Source organism: Camelina sativa, chromosome 13, assembly GCF_000633955.1.
Source record: "Camelina sativa cultivar DH55 chromosome 13, Cs, whole genome shotgun sequence".
Classification (NCBI taxonomy): domain Eukaryota; kingdom Viridiplantae; phylum Streptophyta; class Magnoliopsida; order Brassicales; family Brassicaceae; genus Camelina; species Camelina sativa.
In genome coordinates this window covers 4,463,494-4,477,617 of record NC_025697.1, presented here as the reverse complement: position 1 = coordinate 4,477,617, position 14,124 = coordinate 4,463,494, and the positions used below count along the sequence as shown (strand labels likewise).

At 33.6% G+C, this 14,124-nt stretch overlaps 4 protein-coding genes across 6 annotated transcripts in view; all 4 read left to right on the top strand.

The window, feature by feature from the left end:
• Positions 1-1,236, top strand: part of LOC104735117 (aberrant root formation protein 4-like) — a 6,464-nt gene extending 5,228 nt beyond the window's left edge. The window contains exons 12-13 of one of the 2 annotated variants that reach the window (XM_010454839.2): positions 284-335; positions 814-1,236. In XM_010454839.2, coding sequence (XP_010453141.1) covers positions 284-335; positions 814-1,061 — 300 coding nt within the window. In that variant the 3' untranslated portion in view covers positions 1,062-1,236. Of the gene's footprint in view, positions 1-283; positions 336-801 lie in introns of both variants that reach the window. The other variant, XM_010454837.2, reaches the window with a different exon arrangement.
• Positions 2,732-4,114, top strand: LOC104735116. The gene is made up of 3 exons (XM_010454836.2): positions 2,732-2,818; positions 2,945-3,624; positions 3,742-4,114. The coding sequence occupies exons 1-3, from the start codon at positions 2,765-2,767 to the stop codon at positions 4,067-4,069; spliced, it is 1,062 nt and encodes a 353-aa protein (XP_010453138.1). The 5' UTR covers positions 2,732-2,764; the 3' UTR covers positions 4,070-4,114.
• Positions 6,570-10,461, top strand: LOC104735115 (probable receptor-like protein kinase At1g80640). Of its 2 annotated transcripts, none has more exons than XM_019234402.1 (10): positions 6,570-6,965; positions 7,362-7,520; positions 8,558-8,787; positions 8,894-9,026; positions 9,111-9,174; positions 9,274-9,370; positions 9,465-9,564; positions 9,681-9,799; positions 9,894-9,983; positions 10,092-10,461. In XM_019234402.1, the coding sequence occupies exons 1-10, from the start codon at positions 6,830-6,832 to the stop codon at positions 10,242-10,244; spliced, it is 1,281 nt and encodes a 426-aa protein (XP_019089947.1). In that variant the 5' UTR covers positions 6,570-6,829; the 3' UTR covers positions 10,245-10,461. The 2 variants fall into 2 exon arrangements, with proteins under 2 accessions (XP_019089947.1, XP_010453137.1); XM_010454835.2 differs by lacking the exons at positions 6,570-6,965; positions 7,362-7,520 and adding exons at positions 7,827-7,909; positions 8,178-8,336.
• The window catches only part of LOC104737934, a 2,260-nt gene continuing 745 nt past the window's right edge, over positions 12,610-14,124 (top strand). Inside the window, exons 1-4 of the mRNA XM_010458179.1 lie at positions 12,610-12,615; positions 12,710-13,144; positions 13,374-13,427; positions 13,973-14,122. Of these exons, the coding sequence (XP_010456481.1) occupies positions 12,610-12,615; positions 12,710-13,144; positions 13,374-13,427; positions 13,973-14,122 (645 nt within the window). The remainder of the gene's footprint in view (positions 12,616-12,709; positions 13,145-13,373; positions 13,428-13,972; positions 14,123-14,124) is intronic.

Below are 14,124 nucleotides of genomic sequence, written 5' to 3'. Positions count from 1 at the left end.
GTAATTGCTTTAAGGGACATAGATACATACATACAGAGAAAAGGTGAAAGTATCAAATGAGAGTAGCATACTTTTCTCGCTAATTAAGGAATTTTATGATGTTCCATTGCTAGAAGATTTGTCGTCAGTAAAACTGTGATCCAAGAATTTTCACCGGTTATAAGAATGCGAGTGTCGGATAGAAAATAGGGAGAGCTTGTTATTGTTTCTCTACTAAATATTTATAAGATATAGTATTGAGGCACATGTGTGTGACAAATAGTTTTGTGTGATGTTTGTCCAGGTTCTGGCAGCACTGAATCTCTACAGGTTTGCATTGTTATTTAATCCAGGAGGTAAAAACTTTTAACTAAAATAAATGGAAGAATTGTACTTTGCTTTATCTAACTACTTTCCAAGTAAATCAAGGAATAGATTCCTTAAAGTTTTACGAGTTGGTATTTGAACTTAATAGAAGGTGTTTCAAATCACAAGTTGCTGGATAGTGTTTTGTGTTTTGATGACTCGAAATAGCCTGCAAGTTACTTGAACTTATATAAACCAGTTATTGATCCATGATGAAAATGTCTCACAAGATATAGCATGCAGTATCTTTTTGTTTTGGATTAACATTAATCATGTTGTCTGTTGCAAGTATTCACACTTGTACATACAAATGACATGTTTTAAGCTCTTTTGGTATATGAAATTGTCTGCAGATGCGTGTAAAGTATATATGTCTCTATTTTACGTGTGTAATGTAATCTTATGCAAATCAGTAACACATTTAATCTTTCTTGTTCTTGTTGTATATCTGACAAGGCAAAATTACAGAAAATGAAGCACGTAAAGAGAGGAGCAGAGTAAGCAGTGAAGTTTTGTCAAAGAAGAATCTGGAGAAAGCGTACAAAGAGTGGCTTCTGCCTCTTCGAACTGTTGTGAGCTGTAGCATCGCTGAGAACGCCAAGGAGGATCACGGTCACGAATCTTCATTTGACAGTGTATGCCTTCTGAACCTAATTGAATCGGTTCTATATAGATGCATCGAGCTCGTGGAAGAAAAGTTGACGAGTCATGTGTAAAAAGCTAAACAATCGTGAGCACCACAATGCTGCTTATGTGTTAACGTTGAGTGTTACAAAAATTTCTGCCTGATGTTTTATTGACATAATTTCCCTGTAACTTTGGTTATTCCAAATTCAGTTGTGGCACTTTGATTGATCAAATCATATCTAATGAGGAAGTTTTTATTGTCACACAAGACCATCTGAAACTTTTGATATTGAAATCTTACCGAACCACCAGTAAAAATCTTTAAAATCTTTCAATAGTTATCTTTGAAATAAGAAAAAAAGATAGCTAGCTACATGAGAAAACATGGTCACACATACCAAGATACTATCTTCAACTATACGAAGTATATGTATTACATGACCACATGCATGAACTATACGACGTTATGTGTTCAACACCATAAACATACAATCCGGTACACCGGTTGACTGACTCCAGCGAAGACCGATTTTGATAATCAGATTATTTAAATACTACAAAATCAATAAAATCAAATTCAACTACTTTCATTAGAAAAATAATAGTAGATAAAATCAAAGAAAATCAATAAAATCAAATTCAACTACTTGCATGGTAAATGTTGTATAAAATTTTAGATACTTTTACTATATAATTTTAGATACTTTTACTATATAATTTTAGATACTTTAATGTTATAAAATAATTTTAGCAAAACAATATATTTGATTTGAGGGTATGTTTGCAAAAGGGTATAGAATAAGAGTATTTTTGCAAATTCCTTTATATTACATCTTGAAAATAATTATCAATGATTTTTTTTTAACTATTAGTTTAGCTTTAAAAATACAAATTAACTAATTATAAGAATGAGTACATTAGAGATATAGAAAAATATTAGGATATTGAATTGAATATGTTTTTAATTATGAATAACCATTAATGATTTAATATAATTGCTTTTAAAGAAACAAAATTTAGAATACAAAAAACAATGTATTCTAAAAAAATGTATTCTAATTTTTTTGTTTTTAAAAAAAATTATATTAAATCATTAATGGTTTTTCATAATTAAAAATATATTTAATTCAATATCCTAATATTATTTTTTCTAATGAAAGTAGTTGAATTTGATTTTATTGATTTTGTAGTATTTAAATAATCTGATTATCAAAGATATATATATATATATATATATCTTGAAAATAATTATTAATGATTTTTATTTAATCATTTATTTAGCTTCAAAAATAAAACTAACTAATTATAAGAATGAATACATTAAAGATATATTGAATTGAATATGTCTCTTAATCATGAAAAACCAAAAATGTTTATATATAATATTTCTTATTTTGATTTTTAACAGGAAAAAAATGTTGATACTTTTTTTTTGGTCAACGCCGGAATCAACGTCGGTCTTCGCCGGAATCAGTCAATCGGTGTACCAGATTGTATGTTTATGGTGTTGACCACATAACGTCATATAGTTCATACATGTAACCATGTAATACATATACTTCGTGTAGTTGAAGATACAATAGTATACTTGGTACGTGTGACCATGTTTTCTTGTATATTTGATGTAGCTAGCCATCTTTTTTCGTTGAAATAATCCACCAAAGTTTTGAAATCTATCAAAATATTTTAAAACCGTAGTCTAATATAACCGTCCTGGGTGAGCACGCTTTGTTTGACAATAAAAACTCAGTTTACTGAAGCGAATCAGGATCACCAGCGGATAAAACAAAAAATGTCTCCGTTTCTCTCCAGACTCTCCAAGCTCTCTCCTCAGAAAGATTCTCAGGTAAGTATAAAAAGAGAGAGAGACACAACTTCTTTGTTCTTTTTGTTGATCTCTTAAATGTTTTGGTATATATCTTTTGGTTGTGTTGTGAGATCGATCTATCTTCTCTCTTTTGTGTTTGAGCAGATAAGCTTTCGTTTGTTTTCATCTTCCATAGACCGTCTTGCACCTTATTTGGTCTTCGGCAAAAATCCTTTTGGAGATGACATAAGATTTCTCGACGTTTCCACCACAGAATTAATAACTACTGACCGGAAGATCCCTAGTGAGTTGCTAGAGACAAAATCAACAATCGGAGCATCCCAAGGATGGGTCGCTACCCTAAAGAAGGGTGTGGTGTGTCTCCACGACGATCTGAACCCATTTGCATCAGACTCAAACCCTAAACGCATTTCACTGCCTCCTCTTGTGACTCTTCCTCATTGTCAGACCCAGATTGTCACCAACGTGGCCATGTCCACTTCTTCTCCTGAGGAAGACGACTGTGTTGTGGCTGTCAAGTTCTTGGGACCTCAACTCAGCCTGTGTAAGAGCTCCAAATGGACCAACATCAGAATCAAAGACCCCAGTTTCTTCACTTCCCATGTCATGTATTCTCAAAGAGATCAGATGTTCTCCTTGCCCGCTTCTGGATGCGACCACATGGCATCCTGGGATCTCAAGGGCGAGCCCAAGCTGCAAAAGTTGCATTTTCAAAACCTTCCCAGGTTGAAAAAGACAGAAAAGGAACTTTTGTTTTCGTGCTACAGGACTCCATACTTAGTAGAGTCATCAGACGGAGAAACTTTCCTTGTTATTTGGTACAGGTATATATGGTAGACATGACTTAAGAGTCATCACTCCATAGACTTTTGTTTGTTTTAGTTTCAAGTAATATTATCATACAATATTAATAACAGTGATACAATATGACCATTGCTAAGGTCCTGCGCTTATAGCATGGTAACTAAGGTGGATTTGGAAACCAAAGGTTTTAGGGTGTTCAGGATAGGCAAGGAAGGAAGAGCTACTTACACTGAAGACATTGGAGATATCTGCATTTTTCTTTCAAAGTCTGAGCCTTTCTGTCTCCATGGTAACTCCGTCCCTGAACTCAAGGGAAACTACATCTATTACCTCGATGTCCACGAGTCGAGCCAGGTGTTGGAGTTGGGAGGTTTCAGCCTCCGCAGAGCTGATAGCGATGTAGACTTCTCAGACCACCACACGATCAACGTCCCTTACATGTTCCCACCTCAACCTATGCAATGAATTATCATTGTTTTTTGTTTTTCTGTGTTTTGTGTTTTTTGCTGTTTGCTTGTGGCTACTCATTTGGATTTGAGTTAAGACAGCTACTTCTATTTTTCCTTTTTGGTCTCAAACCCGATATGAAATGCTTTTCTTTTTTCCGTCACCGCCAACAATATCTAACTGTGGTGTATGGATACTGTTTTGCACCCTACAAAGTACAAACAGACTAGAAGATGATATATATATTGGTGACAATCTTCGGGTTTCGACAGCATTTAGCTAGGGATCAATTTGGCCATGCTTGAATCTGAGCTGCAGTAGCGCGGCATCTTATGCCTTGCGTCTTGTAAAAGTTATACATTTTGCATACATGAGGTTCTACTAGGGCAGAGAACAGCTGAGTGTGTCGAATGCTGCATTCATCATAATCATGGTTCATCATCAGGTTTCAGTTCTAGTAAGGAAACACTTTCTATCCATACTGATAAGTGAAAATGCATGTTTTCATCTGTAAATGGTACATAGTCATGTATGATCAGGGTTTTAAGTTGATTGGGGGTTTACCACATAATTTTCTTAATTGTCTCCATATATAATACCAAGTTTAAGCCTTTGCTAAAGCTAAACACCCAAAAACTAAAAGTATTTCTTTATGACCTGCTCACCCCAAGAAATCATCTATAAAAACAAAAGAACAGAACACGAGAGTAAGAAAATAGAGAGATGAAAAAGAACAGAGTAACAAGACCGAAAATGTTACAGAGAAACTTGGACTAGTAATCAAAAGTACTGAACCAATCAATAAATCGTGCATCACATGTGTTCCATTACATTATATAATGGAATCGCACTAATGACTAATCACCAGTTTGTTTAACGATAGTTTCATTGATATTATTACACTGAAAACGATTCAAGCTGTTCTATCTTGATGAGAGAGTAATCATAAATGGTACACTAACTTGTGGGTCAAGGAAATAGAAGCACACCAAATAAATTGAAGAGGAAAAAATATTTATCGATTTCTGGTATATGGTTAAGGACAAATCAATACGCATAATTAAAAAAGATGTTGGAAGGAAATACTATATTTTAATGTCTTGAGACAAACCCATTGGTCACCTAACATGTGATAGAGTAGTTTCTTTAACATTTGAATTATTTACATAACAACAACTAACTGAAATATTTTGAAGTAAAAAAATCGAATATGGATAAGGTAGGTCGGGTGTCCAATCTGAAGTATTATTCATGCATGACAAGAAGTTAATATTCGCTAATTGGATTGATAAAGAGAAAGCGAATTCGCCATGCTGTTTATATAATAAACTACAAATTGCTAATTTAATCGGAGTAAAAAGGAAAACGTATTCGTCATGTAGGATCTCAGTTTAAACGTGATAATACTTTCGTTTGAAATAAAAAATAAAGTCCATTTAAGTGTTTGACAAAATCTATTGTAGAGTGAATGTGGGGAAAACAATACATACGCTCCTCCAAAGTTGATTATATTATACGAGAGAGTGTATGTATGTAATGTATAATGTATTGCTTACACGTTTTGTAAATTTAACAGACTAAGTAATTTAAAATCTACATCAATAACAATTTATATATAATCTAATCTCCATAGTTAGAGGGATCTTATTAGTAAAAGTTCAGTGGTCTCCACATGGATGGTTCATGGTTTGCAACAGTAATCTCTTGGTTCTTCTACCCATCGCTTGTCTGCAAAGTGTGAAGAAACATATAAACCAGTTTTTTTCCAGCTTTTTGTTTAGATTCTATTACAAAAGCTTTTATATTTACTTTTGTTTTACTTTTTTTTTTTTTTTTTGATAAAGTACTTGAAAAGTCAAGTCTATAGTATAACACTTTTTCTTAGACTTTAATAACCTACTTTCATTTTGAAAAATAAAAAGCCATAAGATTAAAATTTTGATTTATTGTATATGCACTATATTTTTATTTTATTTTTGATTGGTTAGACCTTTTTATCATCAAATTGTAAATGGTTTTGCACGAATGTCGTGTGAATGATGAATGAATTTCAAATATCGACAGTTTTAAAATTCAAATGGTAAATATAAAGAGTGTCGACTCCTTTTTTAATTGTTTTTTTTTTCTCTTTTTTCACAAACTCTAAATTAGTTTGGATTAAGATTATCAATAATTAATTTATGTGTTACTATCAAAATCTATTTCACTCAACTTTACCCAAAAAGAAAGTATTTTAAGAGTCTTTTATTGAATGAAATTTATATTTGTTTAGACTAATTTACATAATTAACAAAACATATTCAACCTTACACAATATATCTGATTGATTATGTAACCTTACACAATATATCTGATTGATTATGTATACATCTCTATTCATGGCATGTATATATTTTGCCTACACATACATTAGTTATGATATATATTTTTGCCTTAATCACCCGAAAATTATTTTCTCTATCCGGACGATATTAATATTTCTTTATGGTAACTAACTGCTCCACCTCAAGAGTTTCGTCTGAATCCTATTTGTCTCTTTCTTTTTACCATTTTATTGCACAGAGCTCTCTCTCTTCAGCTATGGTTAAATAGGAAAGTAAATATTTTCTCAAATCTCTCTCTTTCTCTCAAACTTTCAAACACATTCTTGGTCTTTTCTTGAATTACTCAATTTTTTTTCTTCTCCAAAATCATGTCTCCTCTCTAAAAGAACCCAAATTCAAAGTCTGTGGGTTCTTGAAAGTAACTTTTTTTGTTTTATCCTTTGGAAAGAAAGAAATGAGGCAATTAGTTATTACAGCTCTTGTTTTACTACAAGGTTATGTTCTTCATCAATCCACATGTGTTGTGTCCCTCACTTCACAAAAATCTCTTCCTCCTCAACCTTCTGCTTTCACTCCTAGCTTATCTCCTGGTAAATTAGTTTCTTTCTTTTTCATTTTTTCCTCTTCAATTTTAGGGTTACTTCCACATTTTAATTCCGGATGAAAATTCAAGAAATTTAGAAGAAGAAGAAGAAGAAGAAGAAAGAAACAGATTCTGGTTGCTTTTAATGACTATGCTATTTTGTTGTCGTTTAAGTATGAAAAATTTCGAACTTTCTTTGTAAAGGTTTTAGCTTTTGTGGAGTTTTTTCTTCTGGGTCACAAGAATTTCTTCTCCGTACTCTCACATTTTTCATGTCCTCCATTGTAACGCTTATCTCTTGCCATAAAGTTCGAACTTTTCACTTCAATTTGTTTTTTTTTGGTCTGCAAAGTTTCCAAATTTTCTTGAATCTGAAGGCTTTTTTTTTGGTTTGGTTGATCAGGTTATCATAAGGGAGAGAAGGGATTGCATAAACAAGACAGTAACAACAACATGAGACTCGTTATTTTACTTGCAGCTGCTTTTTCCTTAGTTGGGATAATCTTAGTTTGCTCTCTGCTTTATTGGGTTTGCCATAGGAGAAGGAACCTTAAGGGCTCAGGTAAATTCTCTTCTTAGTTACATTTCTTTTTGTTCATGTTCTTGTTGGTTTATGACCATAATCTTGAAATCCATGATGAATCTTTGATAGCTAAGAATTTTAAACTTTGAAGTCGTTTTGTTAATTCTGTGTCTGTGTTCTTACCTCAATGGAACTATGAAACTTATCTTACCTACATTTGTCTGAGCATGGTCTTTAATGTGCCAATTTTTGTTTTGAAGGCTGTGGATTCACATTCTCAAAAAAACTAGATAAGGAAACTACAAAGCAGGGAATGGTGTCGCTGATCNTCCTCTTCAATTTTAGGGTTACTTCCACATTTTAATTCCGGATGAAAATTCAAGAAATTTAGAAGAAGAAGAAGAAGAAGAAGAAAGAAACAGATTCTGGTTGCTTTTAATGACTATGCTATTTTGTTGTCGTTTAAGTATGAAAAATTTCGAACTTTCTTTGTAAAGGTTTTAGCTTTTGTGGAGTTTTTTCTTCTGGGTCACAAGAATTTCTTCTCCGTACTCTCACATTTTTCATGTCCTCCATTGTAACGCTTATCTCTTGCCATAAAGTTCGAACTTTTCACTTCAATTTGTTTTTTTTTGGTCTGCAAAGTTTCCAAATTTTCTTGAATCTGAAGGCTTTTTTTTTGGTTTGGTTGATCAGGTTATCATAAGGGAGAGAAGGGATTGCATAAACAAGATAGTAACAACAACATGAGACTCGTTATTTTACTTGCAGCTGCTTTTTCCTTAGTTGGTATAATCTTAGTTTGCTCTCTGCTTTATTGGGTTTGCCATAGGAGAAGGAACCTTAAGGGCTCAGGTAAATTCTCTTCTTAGTTACATTTCTTTTTGTTCATGTTCTTGTTGGTTTATGACCATAATCTTGAAATCCATGATGAATCTTTGATAGCTAAGAATTTTAAACTTTGAAGTCGTTTTGTTAATTCTGTGTCTGTGTTCTTACCTCAATGGAACTATGAAACTTATCTTACCTACATTTGTCTGAGCATGGTCTTTAATGTGCCAATTTTTGTTTTGAAGGCTGTGGATTCACATTCTCAAAAAAACTAGATAAGGAAACTACAAAGCAGGGAATGGTGTCGCTGATCGATTACGATATGATAGAAAAGGGAACTAGTGGTTTTAAGGAGAGTAACATTTTGGGTCAAGGTGGGTTTGGGTGTGTATATTTCTCTACATTAGAGAACAACACTCAAGCTGCGGTTAAGAAGCTAGACTGTGCCAATGAAGAAGCAGCTATGGAATTTAAGGTGCAATACTTTTCTTCCATATGCATTTTTTGCAATGGAGTTCATTAGTTAGATAACCAAAATGTTCATCTTCCTGAGTGATGTTTTATTTCTGTGAGATTTGCAGAGTGAGGTTGAGATATTGAGTAAGCTCAAGCACCCGAATATAATATCGCTCTTAGGTTATAGCACGAATGATACTGCACGCTTTATCGTCTATGAGCTGATGCCAAACGTTTCTCTGGAATCTCACTTGCACGGTACAGAAGCTGATGAACATTATTATTCTTGTTGAAGTTGTGAGTATATAAAAATATTGAAACCTTTTTTTTTCAAGTTCTCAGGAGCTTCTCATGGTTCGACGATCACATGGCCTATGAGGATGAAGATTGCTCTTGATGTATCAAGGTGAGCATGATATCTCTCTCGTGTTTAAAACTTGCAAACATTTCACAATCAGGATGACTAAAGCAACTGTTATTGTACTTGTTTGTATTTCTAAATCAGGGGATTAGAATATTTGCATGAACATTGTCATCCAGCGATTATTCACAGGGACTTGAAATCCTCCAACATATTATTGGATAGTAATTTCAATGCTAAGGTAAGCAGAACAATGTTTTAAAGTCGTACTGCTTCAGTCTCATATTCCTTTGTTTTTTCTGTTTCATCAATCTCTAGCTTTCTATGGAATGTAGATTTCAGATTTTGGTCTTGCTGTTGTTGATGGTCCAAAGAACAAGATCCATAAACTTTCAGGGACAGTTGGCTATGTTGCACCAGAGTATCTTCTAGACGGTAAGCCCTGAAATACTAATCTGTCGAGTCTTAAACATCCTTAAAGAAACTTGTTCTGTTCTTACGATAAGCATTTAATCCTCGTCATTACCATTCTTTTTTTGTATGGTGAATAGGCAAATTGACAGAAAAGAGCGACGTGTATGCTTTTGGAGTAGTGTTGTTAGAGCTTTTACTTGGGAAAAAGCCTGTGGAGAAACTAGCTCCCGGTGAATGCCAATCCATCATCACTTGGGTAGATACATTTATAGTCTCAAACTATGTTATTCTAAAACTCCTTTTAAGACTTCATTGTCAAATCTTGAATTGTACTTTTATCTTCTTATCAGGCAATGCCTTATCTCACTGATAGAACAAAGTTACCAGGCGTCATAGATCCTGCGATTAAAGACACAATGGATTTAAAACACCTTTACCAGGTACGTTTTTGCAAAAAAATTGAGAAGGATTTAGTTTGTTTTTTGCAAAGTAGAGAGGTGGGTTTGATGAGATAGAGAGTTCAAGAGTTGTGCTGTGAATATGTGTAGGTAGCAGCAGTGGCGCTTTTGTGCGTGCAGCCAGAACCGAGTTACAGGCCATTGATTACAGACGTCTTGCATTCTCTTATACCTTTGGTTCCAATGGAACTTGGTGGAACCTTAAAAACCATCAAATCTACTTCTTCCATGGATCACTGTTAAGAAAACCGGGGGTTTTAAGAATCGGTTTAATATTGACCGGTAGGTGGTTTTGATGTGTATATTGGGTTAGAAGTTCTAACCGGAACATTACAATAACGAGTTTTTTCATCTTTGTATCCTTTTGAAATTCTTACTTGCACTATTGATGAACTATTTTCCCGTCATGTAGATGAAAGCGATTTATTTTTTTCCGACAAATGAGAACTATTTACTTTCAGTTTTCTTGTGTATTTGTCTATCCCGTGGTATGTCTACTCAATTAGTAAATTATTGAACAACAGTGGTTACAAACTCGATTTTGAAACTTTTTACGCATTAACTGTAGGAACTGTTGATATATCCTTCGTTTGAACTCGCTTCATTCTACTAATAATTAATCAACAAGATGAACTATAGTTGAGATTGAGAACCGACCACATAAAAAAAGACACGAAAAACAAAAAATCCAAACGGCCATTATTGAGTTTTGGTTTGAAATTGAGTTCAAGTCTAGATTGTGTTATTTGTTATAAATCTTTCAAACATCAAATTTGGAATTGAGTGTGTTAATTTGAGTCTAAATGTTGTTTTTAAAGGTGATAGAAGAAACCTGTTGTTTCCTGTGGTTTGTTAGTAATTCTCTCATCATCAGTTATGGTGCGTATATACACAATTCTATTTTATGAACAGACAACTTAAGGCCATGTTTGGAAGATTTTAAATAGGTTGGGACAACACTACGATTTTTACCTAAAACTTGAATATTTTACTAAACTAAAAAAAGTTATTTTAACTAGCTTACCCTACTTGTGTACTAGTCGGAATAAATAAACTGAATAACTCTTCTGGACTCGTTTAGTGGGTTAAATATAGATTAGTAGACAATCAAAGCTACGTGAGGTATTAGCTTTTGTGAAAGTGTATTAGCTATTGAATATTTTGTCTAAGCCTAACTAAACCTCTCAAATCAGTTTACATCACAATCAAACTTTTATTTTGATTTGGACAATGGGGAATTTTTGCCAAGTTAAAAATCCAAAAGCAGTTTACATCATAAAACCATTAAACTCTTATTTTTATATTTGGCCAATGAGGCCTTTATAACTAACTGCTTTTGAGAGGTTACGTTTAATTAGGCTTATCATCATAGTACAAACGCATGCAAATAATCAACCTGTATATTGCTGGAACTTGGCATGTATGGGGTTATGATTCTGTCACACATATAGAGAACCATAGACAATAGTCTTTCCTTAAAACATGTCACAAAATTATTAAATGTGCTTAACGTTATAACTTTATGAACTAATTAATATGATAGTCATATAGTATGATCTAAGAAAAAAAATTAAAGTATTTCTTAACATAAAAGAAAAATGTTTTTAAAAAGACGTTAGAATTTGTGAAAAAAACAAATCAAACGCATAATTTATGAAAAAAGAAGCAAAAATACAAGAAGAATATAGATGTGAAAGTTACTATATATATATATATATATACTAAAATAAAGTAATTATGCATCCATCCAAAATACGTTTCATACTTTATAATCACATCGTCAAAAGATAGTGGACAGAGTAATTTTGAAGGAAACCATCTAACTAGCTATAAGTTAAGCGTAATTATTACATGAAACTGTTTATTATTACTAGTGTGTATCATTTGTTCAAAAAAAAAATTACTAGTGTGTATCAAAGATCTCACTTGTACAATAAAAACATGGGTATGATCCAAAGATTATGGGATGAGACAACAAAGACTCTCTTGGGATCGATATCACATAAAGCTAATTGTATTCTATTATTCAGGCTTGTAAAATTCAATATTGTACATGAGTTTATTATACAAAAAAATACATGAGTTTATACAAACAAATAATGTGTAAACAAACAAAAATAATATACATGTGATCAAAATTCCATAATTATATTTTTATTGGCATATACCCCAATTCAATAATGTGTTTATGTGAATTTTTCTTTAAAACATAATATTTGCTATATTTTTAGTTAACTTTTTGTACAGTATAAGATGATTTTGATTTTGGATGTTCAAATAACTCATTCAACAGTTAGTCATTATTAGTTGAATAATAAAAATTAGACTACTCAAGTGAAATAAAATGCAATTAAATACATCAAATTTGAAATTTATGCAAAAAAAAAACCATTATTGAATTGAGTTTGAGTCTAGATTCGGTCTTTTGTATTTTGATCTTTCAAACTTCAAATTTGGAATTGAGTGTTTTAATTTGAGTCTAAACTACAGAGAAGTTGCAACGAACTTAATCAGTAGATAACACCAGTTTAAACATCTACTAATGAAGAGTAGAATCGTGTTACAATGTACAGTGTTCAAAATTAACTGAAGGTGTAAAACAGAGATCATGGGGGTCGGTTTAATTAAACGTCAAGAAAATTGGATTGTAGTAGAACCGGACCGGGACCGCTAAAACCCTTCTTTTTAGTTTATTGTTGTCGGCTCAGTCTCAACTTCACCGGTGCGTTAAACCCTTTTCAACCCTTCTTCTCCCTTTGTCGAAAAACCTCAGCTTTCGGACCAGAGCTACCGGAAAAACCGCTCGCATCGCTGATGGTTTCGTTGTTCTGGACCAGGCCAAAGTTCTCTTTACCGTTACCTGTGCTTCTTCTACGTTTCAACCGTTTTGCAGAACCAAAAGCTCTTATCTTTCTTCAACCCTTCTTCTCCCTTTGTCGAAAAACCTCAGCTTTCGGACCGGAGCTACCGGAAACAGCCGAGATTGCACTTTTGCTCGGTTTATGAAACAGAATCGCCTTGGATTGAGGAAGCTTTCGCCAGCTGGAGAAGGAGGAGAAGGTGTCGCAGTCGCAGAGGAGCAACCGCAAGAGATTGTCTTTGTGCCTGTCTCTCTTTCAGACATGCTCACCATGTTTTTTCAGGTGCATCTCTCTCTCTTTGGATTAATTGGCCTGTTGACTTTGTATGATTACCATCCGCATTCCCTCTGTTTAATTACACATTGGTATTAGTTACAATAGGCTATAGTTGCGATTGATTCATGGTTATGTCACCTCTTAGAAATGAGGATTACTTTGTGGCTGAGATTTCATTATTTGTGGCCTCAAATTGAGTCTGATCATTGTTGGTATTTTTTGCTTGATTCTCTAGGCTGATCGAACTTTGAACGAAGCAGCTATTCCTAATGTGACAAGGGCCTTACAGGTAATCATCCTTTGCTTTGAGATCTCCCCTTGAACTAGCAAGTTTGTGTAGAGAGTTTGACGAGAAACTTTGTTGGAGTGCCAGTTGTTTCTTTTAAGTTTGGTTTGGTTTCTTGTTTAGATTCAGTCCATTCTCTTTAGTTTTGTTTAAACTCCTAAGTTTTTGCCTAATCTCTGGTTTTACTGTGATCATCTATTTGCATAAAGTCTCAAACTTTGATAGCCTGTTTCCTAATTAGAAATGACTGGACTAAACCCGACTTGGTTTTCCGTGGTTGCTGTTAGAAATATATAGCAAGTGTGCAGATATTTAGATCTAGTGAAAAGGGGAACCAAAACCTGGCGTCATTTGCTAAAGGCACCTGCTAAGATAGCTATTAGTTTTGGATGTTTGGTTGTTGAGCACTCCGATTCTCTGAGACGAGGAGACAAAGTAAAGTAGTTGTCATTACCAGCTGCAGCCAACCAATCTTTGGTGTATTAGTTCCTTCAGTCTTGTTGTTGTTGGAAGTGACTTTATTTAATCGTTGTTGTCGGATAAATCAGTTTGGTGTGAGCAATGAGAAGGCCAACACCAGTCGCTCAATCACTTTGATGTGCTCTGCAAAGGGATGGTCTCTTACTACAATGGCAACACATTCAGTTTCTACATTTAGTTTCAGACCGTCGAAAGGGGATTTATCACATAAGTTACAAGT

Bases quoted from the DNA above. Each gene is read 5' to 3' on its own strand.
- LOC104735115 (XM_019234402.1), top strand. From the start codon at position 6,830: ATGAGGCAATTAGTTATTACAGCTCTTGTTTTACTACAAGGTTATGTT. The intron at 6,966-7,361 runs GTAAATTAGTTT...TTGGTTGATCAG, and splicing joins CACTCCTAGCTTATCTCCTG to GTTATCATAAGGGAGAGAAG. The intron at 9,371-9,464 runs GTAAGCAGAACA...TATGGAATGTAG, and splicing joins ATAGTAATTTCAATGCTAAG to ATTTCAGATTTTGGTCTTGC.
- LOC104735116 (XM_010454836.2), top strand. From the start codon at position 2,765: ATGTCTCCGTTTCTCTCCAGACTCTCCAAGCTCTCTCCTCAGAAAGAT. The intron at 2,819-2,944 runs GTAAGTATAAAA...GTGTTTGAGCAG, and splicing joins CTCCTCAGAAAGATTCTCAG to ATAAGCTTTCGTTTGTTTTC. The intron at 3,625-3,741 runs GTATATATGGTA...ACCATTGCTAAG, and splicing joins TTCCTTGTTATTTGGTACAG to GTCCTGCGCTTATAGCATGG.